Source organism: Pistacia vera, unplaced genomic scaffold (genome assembly GCF_008641045.1).
Source record: "Pistacia vera cultivar Batoury unplaced genomic scaffold, PisVer_v2 Contig521, whole genome shotgun sequence".
NCBI lineage: Eukaryota > Viridiplantae > Streptophyta > Magnoliopsida > Sapindales > Anacardiaceae > Pistacia > Pistacia vera.
Window position 1 is genome coordinate 1059982 of NW_022196359.1, and position 22149 is coordinate 1082130.

At 34.7% G+C, this 22149-nt stretch overlaps 3 protein-coding genes across 5 annotated transcripts; 1 reads left to right on the top strand and 2 right to left on the bottom strand.

Moving 5' to 3' along the window:
• Positions 1–1093: 1093 nt before the first annotated feature.
• LOC116106777 (multisubstrate pseudouridine synthase 7) lies at positions 1094–9219 on the top strand. Of its 3 annotated transcripts, none has more exons than XM_031393101.1 (21): positions 1094–1269; positions 1839–1917; positions 2026–2229; positions 2471–2685; positions 3058–3130; positions 3397–3453; positions 3718–3797; positions 3882–3944; positions 4051–4138; positions 4384–4486; positions 4597–4700; positions 4984–5057; positions 5423–5487; positions 5632–5807; positions 6601–6668; positions 6766–6826; positions 7346–7383; positions 7493–7561; positions 7660–8011; positions 8125–8257; positions 8623–9219. In XM_031393101.1, exons 1-20 carry the CDS (start codon positions 1187–1189, stop codon positions 8152–8154), a joined length of 2082 nt encoding a protein of 693 aa, XP_031248961.1. In that variant the 5' UTR covers positions 1094–1186; the 3' UTR covers positions 8155–8257; positions 8623–9219. The 3 variants fall into 3 exon arrangements, with proteins under 3 accessions (XP_031248961.1, XP_031248960.1, XP_031248962.1); XM_031393100.1 differs by having other exon boundaries at positions 8572–9215; XM_031393102.1 differs by having other exon boundaries at positions 1868–1917; positions 8572–9215.
• On the bottom strand, positions 9209–10949 carry LOC116106744 (protein IQ-DOMAIN 14-like). Its single transcript, XM_031393070.1, has 3 exons — positions 10402–10949; positions 10066–10314; positions 9209–9883 (listed from the first exon to the last, which is right to left on the bottom strand). The coding sequence occupies exons 1-3, from the start codon at positions 10771–10773 to the stop codon at positions 9209–9211; spliced, it is 1296 nt and encodes a 431-aa protein (XP_031248930.1). The 5' UTR covers positions 10774–10949.
• Positions 10950–12136: 1187 nt separating this feature from the next.
• LOC116106775 (serine/threonine-protein kinase Nek2) lies at positions 12137–19421 on the bottom strand. The gene is given in 15 exon segments (XM_031393098.1): positions 12137–13271; positions 13394–13837; positions 14522–14573; positions 14905–14978; positions 16066–16115; positions 16226–16307; positions 16403–16452; positions 16532–16574; positions 16670–16750; positions 16896–16941; positions 17053–17099; positions 17551–17616; positions 18012–18078; positions 18222–18333; positions 19125–19421. Coding segments are annotated over 14 exon segments (1857 nt in total). The 5' UTR covers positions 18308–18333; positions 19125–19421; the 3' UTR covers positions 12137–12602.
• Between the last annotated feature and the right edge of the window lie 2728 nt (positions 19422–22149).

The following is a 22149-nucleotide window of genomic DNA, read 5'->3' on the forward strand; positions in this document are numbered from 1 at the left end:
CTTTGTATTTAAAACAAATTGTAGGCCACCCAAGACCACTGCTACTCACTAGCTACCAACACCGGCCCGACGTGGTCGGAATGAGGCATGATCGATTAGATATGGCCGATCGTGTGTCGATTTGGCCGTTTTTAGCCAAATCTATTTGGCTAAATCTACACATGAGCAACTAGATTCGATCAGCCATGTGCCGTTCCAGCGACTACCAATTGCCATCCGATGGCCGGCTGTCTTGTTAGGTGGTTGGGGTGCTTTTTTTAATTTTTAAACTTTTGTTGTGAGGGTGTTTAGTAAATTCTTAAATGTAGAGAGTTAAAAATAATCTAATATAATAATATTAAAATAAAAAGGCAAATCAGTAATCTATATAGCATACCCACCAATTTATTCCAAATTAACCAAACGCATTTTCTTAAACATTCACAATAATCCTCAAAGTAATCTATCTTTCTATTAATATAACGTTTTCTAAACTAAACTCACCTAGGCATGGCAATGTTCTCCGAAATTCCGGGGACCCGTCCTACCCCGCCCTATATGGGGTGAGGAAGCCCCAGTTTTTTCGGGGATAAAGGCGGGGGTGGGGGGCGTTTTAATCCCTATAGTCGGGGATGGGGCGGGGGTGGGTGATGTCTTTCCCCTGCTCCGGCCCGTATATAATATATAAACCCATATTTTCCCAATTTCCCTCACCCTAAACAATTGAACAAGAACAAACCCTAACCCATATACATGTAAAATTTCATATGTTTAAACGATAAATTTAAGTGTTTGTCATGTAGACGAGAATTAACTATTGTGTTTTGTAATGCTCAAATTAATTTATGCTTATGTAAAATTAACGGGGCGAGGACGAGTCTCAAACATTTCCCTTTGGTGCGGGAAAGAGAAATTCCTGTCATCTCCGTAACGGGGATGGGGCGGGGGTGGGGAGTGATTTTGACGGTGAATGAGATCCCTGCCCAACCCGCCTCATTGCCATGCCTAAACTCACCTTAAAGAAATAGGCTGTGTTACAGGGGTTTATGTGTAATTTACCTGAATGTAACTGACAAAACGAGCGTTTCTTAGCAACGTTGAAATGTGGAGAAATCCTGTATCGTTGTCATTCTCAGCTCTAAAACCCTACTCGCTCTGCAACTACGCTCTCTCCAGAGTGTTGAACAAAACCCTAACAACAGTAAAAATGAAAACCCTTGATGAATCTGACGTCGGCATTTTCTGCTTCATCTCCAACCTCCCTGGTTTTCGTGGCATCCTCAAACAAAGGTTGTCACCATCTCTGTAGTGCACACACTTGGCTGTCTGCATTTATAATAGTGTCATATTTTAAATTTTTTTAGTATTTTACCATCTGGATATGTTTGGTTTGGGAAGAAAATTCAAAGAAATGAGCGTTAATGTGTGTTTATTTGAAAGAGTGAAATAAAAATTAAATGGATTAAAATAGAATATGCGGCAATGGCTGCCGTATCATTTTTAACAATTGCAGTGTCTTTATGACTAATTTCTACCTTATATGCTGGTTTTATTATAAATGAAGAGTTTGTAGTGGATTATGATGAGGGAAAAGTTCATTAATCTCCCATGAGATTTGGTTAAAATATAGACTACCTCATTAATTTCGAAAAACTCTTAACATGGTCACAGATTTCTCCTAAAATTATCAGAGGCCTCCCTTGAAGTTTAAAAAATTTTATCAGAAAATTCCTTAGAGAGGAGGTCTCTGTTTTCCAAACAAGACAGCTCTACCTATAAAAAAGTCAAACCCCCTGAAGGTAAAAAGGGAACTTATCCTCATAATTAGATAATTTCTAATTTTGGTTTTGTATTTGTAGGTATTCTGATTTTATTGTCAATGAAGTAGGTACTGATGGAAATGTTGTTCATTTGACCTGTTTAGATGCACCTCCAGAGGTAAGCAACTTCACATTAATTTTCCTATCGGTTCGTTGTATGTTACATATAAATGTGTGTTTGCTTGTCTATTTATGTGAATGATGGTTGGTTTTGTTGTCCATTCAGGCTGTGGTGGAGCATAAGGAAATGAAGAGATCTGATCAATTGAATAAAAGCTATGCATCTGAAATTGAATCGTTCAGATCACTTGCAGGTGATTCTGATGCAGATTGTTTGAAGGCTCTGATTAATCAAATTACTTCTGGCAATAGTGAAGACAGCATTTCGCCTGTTGTTCTTTCTGCTAATTCAGATAAATCCCATCGAACGGTTAGTTTACAAGTATCAAAATTTGTGCATTAGTGTATTGCATTGAGGATGGTGTGGTTTTAGTTTAGTTTATTGTGGTTCTCTGCCATTTCAAACTTTCAGACTTGGTCTTGAAAGAGATATCCGATACAGGGTTGATTCAATCTTTGGTTTCAGAGAGAGGCACTTATCTTACGTAACCTGAATTTATTTTGGTCTCTTTGTTCTTAAATAGTTAATTTAAACTTTTTGGATCTGTCAGGCAATACATAATTTCTTTAAGGAGAACTTCAAATTCCTGGTCACAGACACAATTGATGGCCCGGATGCTTCATCAAAATGCATACGCGTGAGATTGAATTCAGGAGGGAATAATGGCAGTGGTCGAAATTCTAAGAAACGGAAAGAGAGAGGTGATAACCCTTTCGATAGCAGAGGTTCAGAAAATTGGCCTGAGCATCAAGGCAAATTCCTCAGGTAGTGGGTATATAGGGTGGCTCATGCTGCCTGTTCAGCTGAGTCAAAGCTCATAAGTTATCCTTTTCTCATCAATACCTATGCTAATATAGAAGAAACAGATTTCGATTATTTGCTAATAGAAGAAATGGATCCTGCATGATTTATTAATGCTATTATTTGGTCCCCCAGACTAATTATTGACTATCCATTGCTTGCTTGTGTAGCAGGGAAACATTACTCTATATCTTTAAAGAAATTAGTGAAAAAAGTTAATTAAGAGATAGGATATATCTATCTATGCATGAAAGTTTTCTATTATCCTTGCGCAATCTTTCATGGAGTGAAGTTCTTATCATACTTTAACAGCATCTGAAAGGCACTCTCATTCAGGTTTCATCTGTACAAAGAGAACAAGGATACGCAGGAGGCTTTGGGGCTGATAGGAAAGATGCTTGGCATCCAGGTATGTTCTACTTGTGTTTCAGAATCGCTAATTTGTCTGCCCGCTAGTGGGACTGTGAAAGGATGTTGAAGTTGAAAATCATTTCTTCTTTTGTTGTTGGTGATCAATTAGGTTTCTATGATTGGATTCTCTTTTTTCCCACTCTAAATAATTGATCTTCATGTTTTTGGATTTTTTTTTTTTCACCTAGCAACTAATACTTTTTCACCCTTAATCATCATTATTGTTGGATAATTATCCTTTTAACTGATGTTTTTGTTTGGCAGTCAAGATCATTTGGTTTTGCAGGTACAAAAGATAAGCGCGCAGTCTCAACACAAAGGGTGTGTAGTTCTGGTCTTTGCCCTATTTCTGCTGCTTCTTTTCGGAATCTTAGGTTTATCTATTAATTAAGATGAGAGGATTTTTTGCTCCAACTCGAAGCAAATGATTCACTTTGTGAGTTTATGTGATTAAATTCTCAGAACCAGAGATACACATTAGCTACTCTTTGTAAATCTTAGTTAGTGGAAAAAATATGTTAATGTTGTAATATATTAGTTGAATCTCAAATTGGTACTTTATACTGATTGTTCTTGTACTTCCAGGTAACTGTTTTCAAGCAGCGTGCAAGTAGATTAGCTGCTCTTAATAAAAGGTTGATTGGGATCCAAGTTGGTGATTTTTGGTAAGATCAATGAGTCCTGGGATCTTTGTTTTACCACAAATTATTTTTTGATGATTCATAAGTTTTGCCTGCATTATTTTCCAGTTATGTCAAGGAAGGTCTTCTTCTTGGGCAGCTCCAAGGAAATCGATTCACGGTCACATTACGGTGAGAGTTCTTCTGTACAACATGGATTCCATTTTTACATTCTCTTTTGTTATAATCATGGCTAACCTTTTTTGCCAATGTCTCATGGTGTGTACTATCTCCTCAGAGGAGTTGTTGCAAATTCTGAAGATGTCATCAAGGCATCTGCAAACTCATTAGGAAGGCTTGGGTTCATCAACTACTTTGGTTTGCAAGTACTTGATCATCTATCTCTCTCTTTCTCATTATGTTTTACTTCCTTTTGATTAATACTTTCTTCATTTGAACCACTTCCATTTGGTCATAACCTCTATAACAATTTTTTTTAATTTAATTTTATTTTTTGTGTTGAAAATATTATATATGTGAGGGAGCTTATCATGTGATGTGTGCATATTTGTGTTAAATTGAATTATGGCTTTTTAAACTCTGCTTATCCACAGTGTATAATTTTTCTCAGCGTTTTGGTAGTGGTTCTGTGCCAACTCAACTTGTTGGAGCCACATTACTTCGAGGAGAGTGGAAAGCTGCCGTAAGCATGATTCTTGACCCAAGGGAAGGGGATATCCTTTTTATTGTTTTTGAATCTTGCTAGGAGGATGTTTCATATGCTTGAATTCATTGTCATTTGAAAAACATTTGCTGTTTTTCTTGACTTATAATTTTTAATTACAAAGAAATGAGATAAGCAAGGCAAGAGAATATTATAAGGAAACTGATGACATTGACGGGACTCTAAGAAAACTACCTCGCCATTTGGTTGCTGAAAGGGCTATTGTAAGTTTTTGATTCTGGTTGCTTTTGCATAATCTTGTTTGGGTGTCTGCTAAGTTCTAATATGTATTGCTTGCATAAGATCTTGTGAGAATTACTTTCTTAATTTTCGATGTCTTTCAGAAACTTGGTGTTTTACTCTTTATTTGCCACCTTTATTGCAGTTTCTGTTGATCACGTCCTTGTCTCAGTTCTGATCTTCATATTTTCTGTTACTACTGAAGATTAAGTTAATACTTGTGTGCTTTGATTAACATCATCCTTTTCCCTTTTTATTCTTATGCAGCTGCAGTGTTTGAAGAAATGTCCTGGGAATTTCTTGCAGGCCCTGAAGGCTATACCTAGGACGTTGAGAATGATGTGAGTGAATTACTCAGTATATATGAGTACATAATTTCATACACTTGATCTGTGAAAAAGCTTGCCTCAGAAAAAAAAAAAAAAAAAAAAAAAAGAAATATTAGTGAAGCTGGTCTACCCTGAAACACTATAATGTATCTTTGAGTTATTTCTTTGCTACATCACATTAAAACCATGGCTAACTTTGCATATATGCAACTTATGCCTGCAAATGAGTTACTAAATACCTTATAGCACAGTGTTGTGGGGCAATCATTAGAACTTACAGCAATATATACATGTTTGCATGCAATCAAACAAGAGGCAAAAGGAGATATCTTTCTATAAATTTCAGTTAACAATATTGTTGCTGCTCTATTGTTTAGGTATGTACATAGTTACCAAAGCTACTTGTGGAACCATGCAGCAAGTATGAGAGTGGAAAAATACGGTATGCTTATTTTGTTTTTACAAATCTAAATTCCTCTAGCATTCTGTGCACATAACTACATCCGCTGTTGTAATGGTTATTATCAAAGCTTTATTGTGTCATTTGGAAGTGACATCTGAATTCTGTTATGTTATTACTATACAGGAACTGAGCAAGTTGTGGTGGGAGACTTAGTATATTCTAAAGCAGATAATACTGAGGAGCTGACATGTGTTAATTCTGAATGTGAGGCTGAGAATTGTAATGACATAGATGATTGTGGTCAATTAGATGAGGTCTCAGCTACAGAACTTCCTGTAGGAAGGAATAATCTTGTTAAGGTCAGGTTTATATCATACTGCTTGCTTAAATTTTTTGCTATTTCTGATGTAGAACCAATCTCATAGGGTGTACGTAGACCAAGTAGAAGAAAAAATTCAATATAGGTTGTTCTTTGGGAGCATCTGCACAGATCTGATCAGCAACCTATTTTTATTATCATCTCTTGTAGCATTCTGCTGTTTGACCTGCCTTTTATGTATGATGTCCTTGAAGATATTCTTTCAGATGTGAGAAACTATGTAGAAGAGAATAGGACATGTCTCTCTTTATTGTAATTTATTTGAATAAAAGTATAAAGGAAAATAGTTCCATTATTTGCTGCACTGTTGGTGATTCATTCATTAATAAAGAATTAATTAGTCCCTATCAAAAACCTGTAATCAGTTAGTGAGAATTTTGGAGGCGTCCGGATTTATTTATATGAATTATTACTGTGGAATTTTCCTACGTAAAAATCATGAACTAGATTCCATATATTTGGTCTAATTTGTGATGATCTATTAAGGGCATGATGCAGTGTCATTTCATGCCTATTTTATTTTTATGTCATGTTAGCATGACAAAATCCTTGTAGCTTAACAAATGGACGAGAGTTAGCTTGATATGACAAAAATCTAGTTTACCAAGTTATGTTAGCAGTGGAATCTTATGACATGAATGTAGAAGGAAATACTTCGTTTACATTTAACTTCTGCTTAGAATTGATGGTATAGTAATGTTTCTGTCATCTAACATGTAAATGTTCGCCTAATTTCTTTAATTTAAGAATGATAGCTTCTTTTGATGTTTCAGACTGCAACTGCAGAAGATATCCATACTGGAAAATATACTATTGATGATGTCATTCTTCCTATGCCTGGGTAAGGGGAGACGTAAATTATGTTCTTCATTTTGCATGTTTCAGTTGTGAAAAAATATTTCTTTCTTATCCAACACAATTGTTTTCTTGTTTGGCAGTTCCCGAGTGATTTATCCCACAAATGAAGTTGCTGAAGTTTATCATCGTCTGGCAAAGAAGGTATGGTGTATTCTAGATGCTGCTGAGGCCTTTATGGTGCCTGTTCTTTTATACTTTCTATTTCCCTTTCTTTTATCTTGGTTGATTAGTGTATGCACACAGCTCAGTGAGAGAGAAGGCCTAAAAGCTAGCATGCATATTCATGCCTAAATGAGGTTAGGTTTAGGGACAAAACCATGGGGCGATGGTGACTTGTCCCAAGGAAAAACTGCTAATTATGGTCTCATTGAAATGGAGGATTACAACAGGATATAATTAAATATAAGTATAATTTCACTATAAACCCTAGAAATTCAGTTGTGAGGCTGCCTATCTGCATTCTGCTGAAACAGATTTCTGGAGACAAACACAATCAGATGCATAAATGGATGTGCCTACATTGATTTGCTTGACAGAAACAATATATTTTTGTTTGGAGGGTTTACTTTTCTTAATTCACCTACATTACCTAAAAGCTTTCTTTTATTCTTCTTTTTCCTTCTTTTCTAGTGTTAGTTATTGTTTATTTGCATTGAGCAGGATGGGATCAACTTGACAGAGATTGTTCATAATGTCAAGTATGTTGCAATACATGTCCCTTAACCCTGTCTTTCTCTCTTTTCTTGGTCATGTCTTTTTTTATGTAAAAATTTCTAATTGAAATTGTATGTATGCCTATTTTATAAGGGAATTCTCAATAACCAGTATGACTGGAAGTTACCGGCAGGTGTTTCAAAAGCTGTTGGATTTTGAATGGTATCATTTTTTGTGTTCTCACATTATTATTGTTATCATTTTCTTCTCTTGATTTTTCTTTACTGCAAAATTACTGGATGTAATTTCTGTTGTCTCAGGGAGTTACTCAAGTACACTGATGCCAGTAAACCATTGGCTGAGACAGATTTGGACAAAATTGCCAAAGCTAAACCTCTGAGCATAATAAAAGAAGAGGAACTGGTCGGTGGAGATGAGAAAAAGGATCCCTCTGATTGCATAGAACAATTTGAAAGCTTAGAAAATGTAATAAAGCTTTCAACAGACGATAATGAAGCAGATTGCGGCAGAGAGTTAAGAGTGCCACAATTCAAATCGCTTCATGGGTCTGATTCTCAGGAAGTCCAGATGGCACTCAAGTTGGGGTTTACTCTTCCGACTTCATGTTATGCCACAATGGCCATAAGAGAGCTTCTGAAAACATCAACATCTGTATGTGATTTCATTTCCTTTTGTCTGTCTTTATGACATTAATCTTCAAATCAAACATTTCAACTAAACCATTCCTTCTGTTTGCCTAACTTCCACTTTCCTGTCTTTTTCAGGTTGCATTCCACAAAACATTAAATCAGTGAGCACATCACCTCTTGTAGAGATTTAGTTATTTGGGACAGTCAGATGTGTTATCTAGAAAGATTGTAATCCATGAGAATCAAGAATGAAGTGCGAGGAAATTAGGTAGAGTCTTGTTCTACGTATTAGTAATTTTACCTTGTTGATGAAGTTTATGGGTTTTTTTCTCCCCAAGTTTCCTAACTTGATGCCCAGTAAAGTTTTAAATGCATTACCATTTGGTTCAGTAACACAAATTTGAAAGATTATGCTTTTTTTTTTCCACATCAGTCAATTGACAAAGCCATATATTGGTTATTTGACTTTGTACATTCTCCTGTTTAAGGAAATTGGAGTCGATGAAGTTTAGTTGTTACCAATTCCATGAGACATGCATGTAACATATGTTTTCTTGTTTATGGAATTCCGTACACATGCAGGTGGCATGGAGATTATACATTACTGAACTCACTGTTATTGGTATATGCTAGAGATACATGGAGTCCCAGATATACAAATGGCAATACAAAGAAGATTGTGTCCTCTTACATACAATTTTGTATTCGTCCTTTTGTTGCTACATATTGTTCTCTTGAACTACCCTGTGTGTGTGTGTGTATACATACATATTTATATATATAACAAGGCGAATATTTGGAACTTGTTTCATTAATAATCTTTATATTTATGCATTTGATTTTTTTTTTCCTCCTGAAATTCATCAACTCCTCCATAACTGCAGCTGTTCTGCTTCCTGAAAACAGATTTACTCTTATGCTAGCACTGAAGTTTATTATAAGATGTTGGTCATGGTGTAAATACTTTTGACATTTGATTTATGAGTTAGAAACCATTGATCTCTACTCTCCTGTTTATTTCCACAATACCATCTAAATTTCTCAACTTGTTCTTTTATTGAAACTTGAATCAGTTGTCATGTATATCGTCTGTTCTCTCTTCCTAAAATCGTCCGAGCAGTGTCAAGGTAGCAAGCCATGATTTATTAGTACAGGGTCAAATGGGGCAGCAGTCAAATAAATCAACACATCAGGCAACCAAAGATTCAACAAAAGCTGTCTATAGCCAGTGAAGTAAGTCTCTTTCATAACTTGCCTCATATGGCATCAGAGAGTTGCAGTATTTGGAACGACTGGTTGCTGTGCTGTTGGCATCAGACTCACTGTCCCTGATGATCCTCTTTGATCTATAAAGCTTGATGAACCAAGGATCCTGGTTTTCGTGAACAACCGTAGTTGAACATGGAGAAGACCGTTGTGTTTGAGGGTCTGCCAAGACATTGGTTGAACATGGAGAAGACCGTTGTGTTTGAGGGTCTGCCAGGACATTGGTTCGATCCAGCGAAGCTGTTCGTTTGGTTGTTTTCGGTTTCATGCTCCATTTGGGACGCTGTTTTGGTTCACTATGTGACCTAGCCTTGGCCCTGGAAGATTCTGTCTTGGACATGTAATTTGGTTCATTATACACAGCATGTGAATATTCTGGTTGCTGATTGCTGAAAGAGGCTCTTCCCGGGAAAGTGTTGGGCAGTTTTTGATAATGTCTGGGAGTGTTCTGTGCTGTGGAGAAAGAGATCTCCTCATATTGGTGATGTTCTCGCTTTGAGATTGAAAGCTCTCCTGAAAAAAATGTGGTGACACCATGCTCTATCCTCCCAATTTGTGCATGATTCAAATAGCCATATTTCCTCTTGGAAATCCCATGTGTTTCATAAATATTTGTGTCAATTGCTTCCTGGCAACAGTCAAAATCATAAATCCCCTGTTAGTGTTTTCATAACACAAAAAACTGTCGCTGTGTATTCTTTTTTGTCATTTTTTAAACTCCATTGTTTATATATACCCCATGTTTGGGTGATTGGAAAATTAACATTCTAAGGAAAATATGCAGGATGGGAAAGAAATAGCAAGGCTTACTTTGTGTGCTCTTGTGAATCCAATTCCAATGTCTTGAGGGGTATGTGTGCTGTGTCTTAAAGATTGGCTTTTAACAACAAGCTGAGATTCCTCAGCCATCTGCAGCCTCTGAAACCGAGCTCTAACTTGAATCGACATCAACGCATGCATGCCTCGAAGAGCAGCACTTGTTTTCTTCCTCACTATGTGACCCCTTACCAGTGCTTGCAACTTCACCAGTCCTCTCAAAGCACACAATGCTTTCCTTGCCTGCAAAACATTTCAAACCATTCATATATTAACACTTCACTTATTTATTACGCATTCATAGAAATATATACAAGTTCAGATTAGTACCAAATAAGAACGATAAGCAGCTTGAATTTTGGTGGCAGCTGCATGTTTAACTGCTTTGCTTATTATTCCACCTCTTGCAGGTTTTGGTGGCGCCACAACCAAAGCCAAATTGTTATTGATCTGCTGATTCTGCAACTCCGATATGGCTTGTCTTACAACTGAGCTTGTGGTGATCAAGTCAAGGGATTTGGAACTCTTATGAGATTTCTCTTTGCTTGATGATCTTCCAAAGCTCCATCTCCTCTTCATACTTGGGGGTGTTGGACTTGGTAGCACACTTTCTTTAAGAAAAACAACATCTTTCTTTTTGTCTTTCTCCTGATCCTTTCTTCCTAACAAGAAGTTTATCATCCATTTGCTTGCCTTTCCCATCTCTAAAATTGTATCTTTACCAGCTAATTACTTAGAACTGATTGTGCATGGAAATTGGTCATGTCTAATATATACAAAACTTCTGTCATGTTGACTCATGCATGCATGTCTCAATACTATATTTTATACTCTTCTTCTTCTGTTTTCTGACCTTTTCTGTCAAGTAGATTGTGGTATTGGGCAAATATATATTGGTCTAGGCCTGCAAAAGTTCTCTTTATTGAGCCACTTGCCACTTTCTGAACAAAGATTCCTCTACCTTGTTGGAGTTTTCCCAACTGCTCCATTAGTCCCTTTGTTTTCTTCTTTTTAAGTTAAAAGATCATTTTCTTCTGTTAATATATATTACTAAAGGCAAGCAAACTTTCCCAGTTGCTCAATTTAGTCCCTTATTTTTCCTTCGAAGCAGAAAAGTCTTCTCAATTCTTCTTTTCATATTAGTGTAGACGTGGGTTGATCTATTAAAATTGAATCTTGTCCACATCAAGAAAAATATAGATTTCCCTTCTCAAGAATAGTTTATTAAAGTGATTAGCCTGGCCATAGAATCAATATTTTTTTAATGGATCGAAGTTTGTTTTGTTATTGACTAGGCATTTAGCCCATATATCTCTATCAGTAGAGCAATACTATGTCCATTATCTAATCTCATAACATTCTCTTTAGTTAACAACTGTCATGTTAACACCCACTACACCCAAGGCACTAAGTAACTTTGACTAAACATGAACGGTCGTTTTTTAAAGACGAATGACCATTCCTTTATAAGGAATTATTGTTTCTTACAAAGGTACAACCGTTCATTGTAAATGGAATAGTTGTTCCTTACAAAGGAACAACCATTCTTTATGAATGAAACGATTGTTTTTTATAAAGGAACAATCATTCCTTATGAATGAACAGTGGTTCGTCTCTAAAGAATGACCTTTTGTGTTTAGTCAAAGAGCAATCATTAGGAATGGTTATTCGTCTCTACAAAAAAACTATTTCTAATGTGATAGTAGAGTTGGCACTATCATGTTAATTAACAATTTTGACTAACAACAAAACTACGCTTACAAATTTTTTATACAACCCTGATGTGGTAGTTCGCATTTGAACAAATGAAACCTTTTGTGAACTGACTAATCATAAATTGTCATATCAGAGTTGTATAAACAAGTTATAAGTGTAGAAATTTTAGTTTTTAGTTTTTACTATCAATAAAAAAATTAGCTCAAACTTATGGTGTAGTTTAAAAGGAGGACTTCAAAGTAATTTGAGATAAAAGCTAATTACAAAACGGGTAATTTCTTAATAATTGCATGTTTCAAACAGATTGAAATAAGACTGTAAACAACCCATTGAGTGGAGGCCATGGACGTTGAATGTAAAATAAACTCTAGCATTCAAGTTCAAACTTACATAAAATACAAAAATAACAAAATTTAGGACCTGGGAATCTACAGGCTCATGATCAAAATGGGCTAGGTGAAGAAAACGGGAGAGGAAGAGTTCCAAAAATTCATAGAAAGAAATGTTCATGAAGATAAAAGATTATAATACAAGTCTAGTGACTGCATTTGAGCCATAGTTACCCTCAATTTGAGAAACTAAGAGTTTGTATCCATCACCTATTATACAACATTATCCATGTTAATCAAAATCAGGAGACCTGAGACTGAGATATATGGAAGGGGCATGAAAATCCACTACAACCTAAGGATTAGCATTTGCTTAAGTTCCTAGTGCCTTGATGATCGACGAAAAAAAACAAATACACTCAGAACTCTAAAGATTGTTACCGCTCCATATATGGTACATAAGTGGCTGCAGATTGTTGGTGTTAATCAATCTTCTTGCTTGAGAGTATTTTCCTTGAAACTCTTAGTCAACCAGATTGCAGTCTCCCTAGGTGAAACTTTGCCAGGTCCAAATGGCTTTAGTAGTACACAGAGCTCATCATACCTTTCTTGTTGTAGCAATCTTGCACTAAATTCAAGCAATCCTTCCAAAGCCTCAGCACGTTGCTGGTATGATGAGGTGTCGAACCGACGGCATCGTGTGTCTGATGAGGTCCGGCTGGAAGCTCCTGCTGTTGCATTTTGATCGGATGAGTTGCTTCCATCCGCTTCATTCACCTGAAACATGCTGTGTTGAATTCCCTGCCATGCTTCAGTGAAATTGGGAGCAGAGGCTCTATCACATATCTGAACTGTACATTTGTCTTTTGTGATAGAACGGTCAACATATTGTGGTGAGCCAGAAGAGCCTTGTGCAGAGGTTGGTGAAGTTCTAGGGATGGGAAAGAAAGGGTCTTCATATGATGCTAATTGGAATTCAGCTATCCTGTCAATTCGAGGCTCATTAACAGAAACATCTGGAGATTTAACACGATGAAGAATACCAGTACTAGGCCTGCAAAGCGATTCTTGAATTGCAGTTCTTGTTGGCAATGGTAAAGATGCTCTGCGATTTGTAGGTACAGCCTTTTTTGTTGGAGTATGTGAAACAGGATGCTGCGTAAATAAAGAATTGAAATATTAGAACTCATAACTATGAAACTAACAAAAATTACTCTAGGAAATGGAGAGATCTTTGTGTGTATATGTTTACATAAGAAAGTTTTGTATGATCATACAAATTCATGTTTCTTTAGGGGCTCTGATTGTCTCCTATGACCAACAGAAGCTTTCGCTGGAGTAAGCCTTGGAATCTTGGTAACACTTGGAATTTTTGAAGCAATTGGCTTACAGATGACAGTCCCTTCATGGCTGCTTTCAACAGATAATGCTGATAACCTTTGACTCAAATAACCTGGAGTATCACGTATTCCTTTAGTAAAAGAGACAGAATCTTGCTCAGCTCCAGATATACTTGGATTCAAATTCCTATCATTGCTGAATGAATGTCGCTTTGTCCGATAAGAGGCCACAGGAACATAGTCTAGCTATGAAAATCTTGACCTTATGTAATTAGACTGAGGCCAGTGGCCGGGTAAAGTATTGCGTCTAGGGCTATTTAATTTAAGATGAACCTTCAGAACATAAGGCTGAAGGTGTGGGTGCCGGAGCAGTTCTGCAGCCTGCCATATTAGAATTTCAAATGAGAGGAAAATTGATAAATATAAAACCATCAGTATTCTCACAAGATGGCAGATATATAAACAAATAATTGCTTCCAGGGTACCAATAGACAAAAACAGAAGATGCAGCATAGAAAACAAAAGTATCACCATCATATCACAAGCGGATGATCTTTTACCTGGGTGTGTGCAGTTAAACTAAGAGAACCAATAACACCACATCCAAACAACCAATTTCATTCTATTTATGAATGTTTCTTCTACTGTAATTTCACTTCAAACTAAGAGAACCAGAAAAGCTAATAAGTATAGTTAGCTTCTGGATCTTTTAAGAACTGAAATTAATCATCAGCAGAAATATCACAGAACATTTCTGACATCTCACTTCATTGTAGAGAGAGGGCATAAAGTGTTATATGTGAAACATGAAGTAAGTGAAGCAAGTGATATGCATTTCACTTTAAAATGAGTAAACACAATATCATTTTTCTTCCTTCTCAAGAACCATTCACAGAGGGATTTTACCACAAAGGATACAGGCATCAATATGACACATCAAATAAACATGGTGAGCCTAGCATTTGATTGAATCATTGTAAAGAACTTTGTAGATGATGTTGGTGTATCATCATGTACTAAGATGCTTTTAGTTAAGCATAGATAGCTTAGAGAGAGTATACATACACTTGGCCTAAGCTCTGGATTTTTCCGCAGCATGCTTTTAACAAGACCCCGGCTGAAAGCAAAGTCGAGCATTATGATTAGACTAATAGCATTCACTACATAAAAGTCAACATCTTTAAATAAAATTAAATGAAGGGTGAAAACAGAGACGTAAAATGTGTATTAAAAAACTGAATACCCCAAAATCATTTGCAACTTCCTGTTATCCTCAACCAATCTTGCTACCAATTATTAACCTCATATAGTGCACAGGACTGGTTTGTTTGATAATAATAATAATGTCTTTCATCCAAGAAAGCATATTCAACTTCCATTTAGGAAGTATCATCTTGCAATTGACGTGAATAGGAAATAGCAATTACAATAGAAGGAAGAGAACTTACAAGGCACCAGAGTATTTTGTTGGAAGTGGAGCCACTATTGATTTGTTAATTTTGTTGATCAGAGCTTGCATATCCTGCTCAAAACAGAAAATCATTTATAAAAGAAAATAAAATTATATACAAAATTCATAACAGAATTGCCGATGTCCAAGATAGTTAAATACAGAATGTACAGGAAAGCCTCCTGGTATTACTTATACTGATATTACTCTCATGAACAAGGGAACATCTACAGTCTGCAATAAATTCAAAAACATTAAAGATAGAGCTGCATGGTTTATGGTTGAATTCTTTTTCATTTGACAAACAAGAATTTTGGAATAGTCAACTTATTAGCCTAGAACCTCAGGTGCCTGAAGCTAGTTCGACAGCTGTTAAAGCACTCTGTTTTTTCTTTCCCAAGCAAACTACAGGAATTTCCATATGGTGCTATATTATTAAAATGAGCTTATTGTTTGTTTGTGCAAATATAACCTTATTTATAATACAAGTAAAACCACAACCTCTATTATTTAGGTTCCCTAACAAACCAAAAGGTGAATTCAATTACTTAAAGAGGTGCAAGGGCTAGTAAGCATGTTACTCTTTCTATGTCATTACAAGCTCTATACAAAGTTAAATCATCTGTACTTTGGCCAACATGATCTACTTAGCAACAAAAGTTTCATTTCCAAATTATGCTAGTTGCTACACACATTCACCAATTGTGGTCAGACCTAGTTAACCCAACTATATGTCTGAATGAAAACGTGAGAGTTCAAATTACAGCATGACCATAGCTACTTCATTACAAAGTCATGAGTAGCTACCCACATTTGTTTAGTCAGATATTATCCATTGTGTCAGTCCAAAGAAACACTAAGCTAAAGAGACATTAAGCATGAGTGTTGCTATCCAAAACAAAGACGTATGTCCTAGGCAAGAAATGGGTAAAAATAACATTATAGACATTAAAAACCAAACTCTTGACTGCATTCAAAAATAGAAAAACACATCCCATTATCCCCTGTTTAAATAAAAGAATCAGATTTGTGAGGTATCTACACATACATAAATTGCAATAACTTGTGAGTCAAGATTTCAACTGTAAACACACATGAAAGAAGTAGAGTAACAAGCTCTATAATTTACAGAGCAATAAGACAGGGTCCAAAAACTTACAAATGCTTTAAATGCAGGCTTATGTGAAGTCATTTCATATATACAGCATCCTGTGTAACAGATATTGAAGATAAATAATTACATACACAGCCTCTGAACTCAATAATAAACTAAGGCCAAATAACTTCTGCACACATATTAGACATGGTCGTGAACTTACCTAAAGACCATAAATCTGACTTGGAACCATAAGGTATATCAGCAAGAAGCTCAGGACACATATAGCTCGGCGTTCCCACAACCTGAATTGAAATATAACAATCCTCATTAATGAAGTCAAAGTGAAAGCAAGCAGAAGCTCAGAATTAAGAACACTAATCCAACGCATATCACTTACAGATGAAGCAAGATCATCCGAAGTCAAAATCTTGGCAAGACCAAAATCACCTGCATGGTTGTTCACCACTTGTTTAGGCAAAATTATAAACCTCTAAAAGAGAAGGACGAGAAACAAAAGGACACTCACCAAGACGAATATCTTGATCTTTAGTCAAGAAGATATTAGAACACTGAAAGATTCATGAAATACAATCAGTATGAGTGACTTCAAGCAACTGGACCGGTAGTAGTATTCTCTTGAAGGTTGCAACAATAAGTAACTGACCTTGACATCACGATGAAGAATATGATTTGCATGCAAGTAGTCAAGCGCCATCAGGAGTTGAACAAGCCATTTACAGAGCTTCTGTTAAAAGTGCAATATTTAAGCATCAGATACAAGGGTTTCTGATAATAGTAGATGTTTTATGATAATACAAGGGAAATTAAAATTACTTTTGCCAGAAGAGGCCAAAAGAAATGGAGAAAAGATAATTTAAAAAGGAAAAAACCTCTTCAGAAAAAAGCTTGTTGTTAGCTTTCTTTATAGCTTCTGCCCTGTATCACATGAAAAGCACAGCATAAACAGCTGAAGTTTTTCGAGGCTCAAGCCAGAGCAGATCAACTATTATACCAGATATCTCAACATCAGGAAGAAAGAAAACTTACATGTCTCCTCCTTCACAATAGCCGATGATAATGCATACATAGCAACCCTGAAAACCAATGGCATCAATCATAACCAACATTAGTCCATAAGTAAACAGTCAGATGGCCATCATAGCTGCAGATGAGAGCTTAGTCTTAGGTGATCAAATTATGACAGAAGTGATCCTTTAGGGACAGGTTTAAAATATTCCTCGGAGCAATTGGGTTTAACAAACAAAATGTCTTTGGTTAACCAATCTACATGAAAGTGGCAAAAAAAAAAAAAAAAAATAATTGCATTTGCTAGATTTAATTCACATTATTTGATCATTTAACTTGAGCAAAATGTTGCGCAGTCTTAGATTAAAACATGGGGTAAAAACTGAAAGTAAACTAGGGAGACAACTATAATCTTTATCAGCAGTAAGGGAAGGAAAGAACAACATAAAAAATTAATAATAATAATAAAGCCTCATATGGCTGCTCAGAATTTAATTAAATAATACAGGTATAGCATACCTTTTCTACCCAAGAATCTTTGTACTCCACAATAAAAGGATTTCGTATTTTAGAAATGAGCTCCATCTATAAGAAGCAGAAAAGGGTCAGTTTCAAGCTCAACAAAAATTTTCCCATCAAAGATACAAGACAACCAACTGAAAATGGAATTACCTTAATCAAGTTCAATTTCAACATATTCTGTCACCAGAACTCATCATTACCAGTTCTGAATTTATGAATCCTTGTATAAGGATACAAATTTTGCACAGCTAAATAAATCAGGTTGTACCTTTATTCTTAATTTTTTTTTTTTTTTTGGGTTGTTCCAAAAATAGAAAGGCAACAACAAAGCCTACATTATGTATTTTGTACTATAAGAAACTTCTGCGATACGATATGAAGATACAAATGCAGTCGAGATAATGCAACAATGAGATATCAACAGTTGATGGAGACAAATCATATTAAAGAATACCAACCTCCTGATGAGCAGATCTACGTGACCTATCAGTCTGACGGGCAAGCCGAATTTTTTTCAACACATACCTTAATATACCCAAAGAAGCAGAATGAAAACATAAACCAACCATCAAAAGATGAATCACAATATCATACTTCAATTCTCTATCAAGTAAACTCTGTATAGCAACTGACAAGAAGTTTAAAAAAAAAGTGTGGCTCATTCTTACTTCTTCTTTTCATGCTTATGCCTCACAAGAACAGCTGAACCAAAAGCTCCCTTCCCAATTTGTTCTAGTATCTCATACTGCTCCATTTTAAAGGTCCGCTTGAAAACCTTTCCTGCACGTACACCAGAGACTTTCATTGCCATGAGAAATCACAGAATATTCAAAATACTCAAAAAGTACATTATAAATGTACAACAAAGAGAAGTTATACTATCAATCTAAGTTACTCAACAAATGCGTACCCTTATAGGCAAACAAATCTTCTTCAGAAATTTTGAGAAGAACATGTAGAAGTATCACTTCAAAGATAAAACTAAAAAACTAAAAAGACCCTTAAAAGCCAAGAAAAAAGAACTCAAATTTTGCTATTAAAGCACTGTCTTTTTTCCGCAAACTATCAAAAACCCAATTTTCTTAAATCAAACTTGTAAGAAATTATGGAAAATTATAGAGCCTAACATAGCACATTGCCTGATTCAGAGCAATTACGCATTAAAACTAATGATTTTATGGTGTAAAAACTGTATACTTGTAATCTAATCTCAAGTTTTAAAGCATGAACTCAGACATTCAGTTGCACTAAGCTTCATTAAATTCAGCTTCATAATAAAGAGAAAATTGAAAGAAAAAAATATATATAAAAACAGTAACAGAAAGAGAAAGAGAAATAAAATATCTAACTGAAAAAAGTAGTTACAGACCACAAATTTCTGAGCTTAAAATTTAACTAAAAAACCAAAAAAAAAAATAATAATAAAATTGCATAATAAATACCACATTCTGAAATTAAAAAAAAAAAATTAAAAAAAAAACTTAATCTCAAAGCAGAAGCTGAAAACAACAAATGTAGGTTGAAGAGGCTGAAAATGAAAATTATAATATAGAAAATAGAAAGAAAAGTACCAGAATGTAGACGATATAATTGATCCGAAGAGATCAGGAAGATAGGAATGAAGCAGGCTTCGGCATTTGCAAAGAAACTAACAAACGACACACCGTTTAAGTGGAAACAGAAGCAGAGGAAGCAGAAGCAGCTGTTCAGCCATTGGTGTGTGTGCTTAGAAAGTGACAAAGTTGAGGGGAGAGATTGGAGTTCGGAGTAAAAAAGTGTAGAGTGAGAGGAGTGGAGTGTAATTTAGAGGAAGAAACAAGAAACAAGCTAGAGGAAAGCAGCAAAGTTTGAGTCTTTAGTGAGAGAGAGAGAGAGAGAGAAAGATTTGTTTATTAAGGGGAGCTGTGTTGTTGAGGGAAGGCATGGAGCTACCTACATTTTCTATTTTCTATATTTTCTAGGGAAACAAACAAAGTCTGGATTAGAAAGCTTAATTATTGGAATATAATATTGTTGAATAGTTCCTGACAATTACACTCACGCTCTGTAGTTGGCAATTATTTTATTTTATTTTATAAATCAGATTTTTTAATGTACTTTTCTTTTTTCTTCCATATTTTTCATCTTAGAGAAGCAATAATGAACTTTCATGACATGAATGAGTGTCAAGAATTTACCCCGGATTGATAAAAACATTAACATTATTAATTCAAAATTTTAGTTATATCAACGACCTTTAAAATATACAATGTTGCTATCTATTATAAAACCCTGTTTTAATATCTACTCAGTTGTAAATCTATTGTAGAACTTTGTTCAATAAGTGGAATACATTAGTTTGGAGATATCTTCCATATCCAATAATAACTATCTGTCGTAGAACCTTATTTAACAAAATATTTTCTAGGGATATTCGTATTCTTGGGGCGTTAGCGTAAAGATGTCTTCGATATAAACGATTCATGACCTACCATAGAACAAAATCTTCAACATCCAACGGTCAACGGTCATGACTTACCATACATAACCTTGTTCATTAAGTGGAATGCACTAATTGTCCCTTTTTAGGTTGCGCCATCAAAAGTCGGAGAAGGATAGTTATTTATTCTTAAAATTGACGATAAGAGAAGGTACAATTATTCATTTTTTAACTACCACTGTGTGGTCTGATGGTAAAAAAAATATATATATATATATTAAATAAGATCCTGAGTTTGAGTCTCCCTAGGTATTGATAGAGGTAGTCAATAGCTCTTACCCAATCGACAATTTTAGGGTCTCGAATGATTAGTTGAGGTATGCGTAAACTATCTCGAATACTCTTGATGATAAAAAATATATATATATATATATATATATATATATATATAACCAAAAAAGTTGAAAGAAAAACAAAAATGTTTGTTCTTTGATTCTCGTATAGGTAGATCATCCGAAACAAGGAGAACCATGGAATATAGATAAACTGATACCTAAATTAGAAATAATAGAATTTTTTTTTTCTTTAGAAAATAAAATAATAAATAGGAATTGTGAAGAGATGAAGATGAAGATGAAGACACATGATAAACATTTGACAATATCTTACTTGTCTTGATTGAAGAAAGAATATTCATGTGCATTACATATTTACATATGGTTTTCGAGATAAATAAAGGCAAATACAATGTACTAAATATTAGATTTACAATCAAAATAAAATAATATTATATTAACATTTTTGTAAAGCGGTCAAAACCAGAATCATGTTACTTACGATAAAGCTGAATGTTTATTTTATTTTATTTTTCATTTATTTTTTCTTCTTTGACTTTTTTTTGGTATGTTTGATTTTAAAAAAAAAACATGATGTGAAAAGGAGAGTATTGAAGGTTAAAAAAAGCCTGCAAAATTTGAAAGCAGGAAGGTGAAGGAGGTGTTTGTTTCCCAGTAAATTGTCAGCTTTTTTTTTTTTAATTTACCTCATTTTTTTTATTTATGAACATTAGTAATTGTACTTTTTTTTTAAGTTTATTATATGCATTCATTAATTTCATAAATGTGAACGTAATTCTTATATGTTTGATCTTTGCCTTTTTGATAATCGAGATGTTTGAGTTGATTTTTATACTCTTTAACTAATTTTTAGGATTAATTAAACACCTTATAAATTTAAAAAACCATGTTATAATATTATTGTAATTAATGGTTTTATTATTTGAAAAAAAAAACTCTAATCAAATCTATTTGACATGATTGATTCTTTTGTAATAAATGAATGTTGGTTTTGAAAATTTGACCGTAATTCTTATTTTTTACGGATTATTAAGTCATTCTATTTGCATTTAAAAGAAATCACGTTTTTGATATCACCCGAAATTAATTAATTTAACATTTAAAATATTTTAAATAATATTTAGAGATTAACAAATTTTATAGATAAAATTATTTAAGAGAGATAAAAAAACAATAAATGAGGAGAGGAAGGCCGACAAAAAGGAAACAGGGGTGGAGCCCACATCAATTTCCTCTCGATCTACAAACGGAGACTCCGAGTCTAAGAGTGTCCTCAATCACGAGGCCTGTTATCCTCAATTTTATAGACTTGAAATGACGCTACTGCCTTGGTAGACGCGGTGTGTCGTTTTGTGAAAGTTCAATGTCCGGTTGGCAAGTCGGTTTAGTGTTGAATATAAAAAGTAATACAATCTCCCCTATTCTGTTTTTTCTTTGATTTTGAGACGCTGATTGTTGAATATAAAAAGTACTAACAATCCAATAAATTTTGAGAGAAAATATATCTATTATTTTTTCTTTTATCATCTTAGAAACTTTTTTTTTTTTTTTTTTATACGATCAGGCGTTTTGATCAACTTATACATATCTCAACTAATCTTTGGAGACCTTGAACTATCAGTCAGATAAGAGCTCTAATAACTACCCTTATTAGCAACCGAAGAGAAACTCGAACTAATGATCTCTTGAATAATACTCGTAAGAGTCCCAATTGAATCACTAGGTCACCTAGAGATACTTCATCTTAAAAACTTTCCACCCATTCGATTGTAATAGATGAATGGATGTGAATTTAAATTAAATATTATCTAATTTAGATGT

Coding starts and splice junctions, on each gene's coding strand:
- LOC116106777 (XM_031393101.1), top strand. CDS start 1,187: ATGAAAACCCTTGATGAATCTGACGTCGGCATTTTCTGCTTCATCTCC. Junction 5,808..6,600: donor GAAGGAATAATCTTGTTAAG/GTCAGGTTTATA, acceptor TTGATGTTTCAG/ACTGCAACTGCAGAAGATAT. Junction 6,827..7,345: donor ATCATCGTCTGGCAAAGAAG/GTATGGTGTATT, acceptor TGCATTGAGCAG/GATGGGATCAACTTGACAGA.
- LOC116106744 (XM_031393070.1), bottom strand. CDS start 10,773: ATGGGAAAGGCAAGCAAATGGATGATAAACTTCTTGTTAGGAAGAAAG. Junction 10,315..10,401: donor CTGCTTATCGTTCTTATTTG/GTACTAATCTGA, acceptor AATGTTTTGCAG/GCAAGGAAAGCATTGTGTGC. Junction 9,884..10,065: donor GATTCACAAGAGCACACAAA/GTAAGCCTTGCT, acceptor GACTGTTGCCAG/GAAGCAATTGACACAAATAT.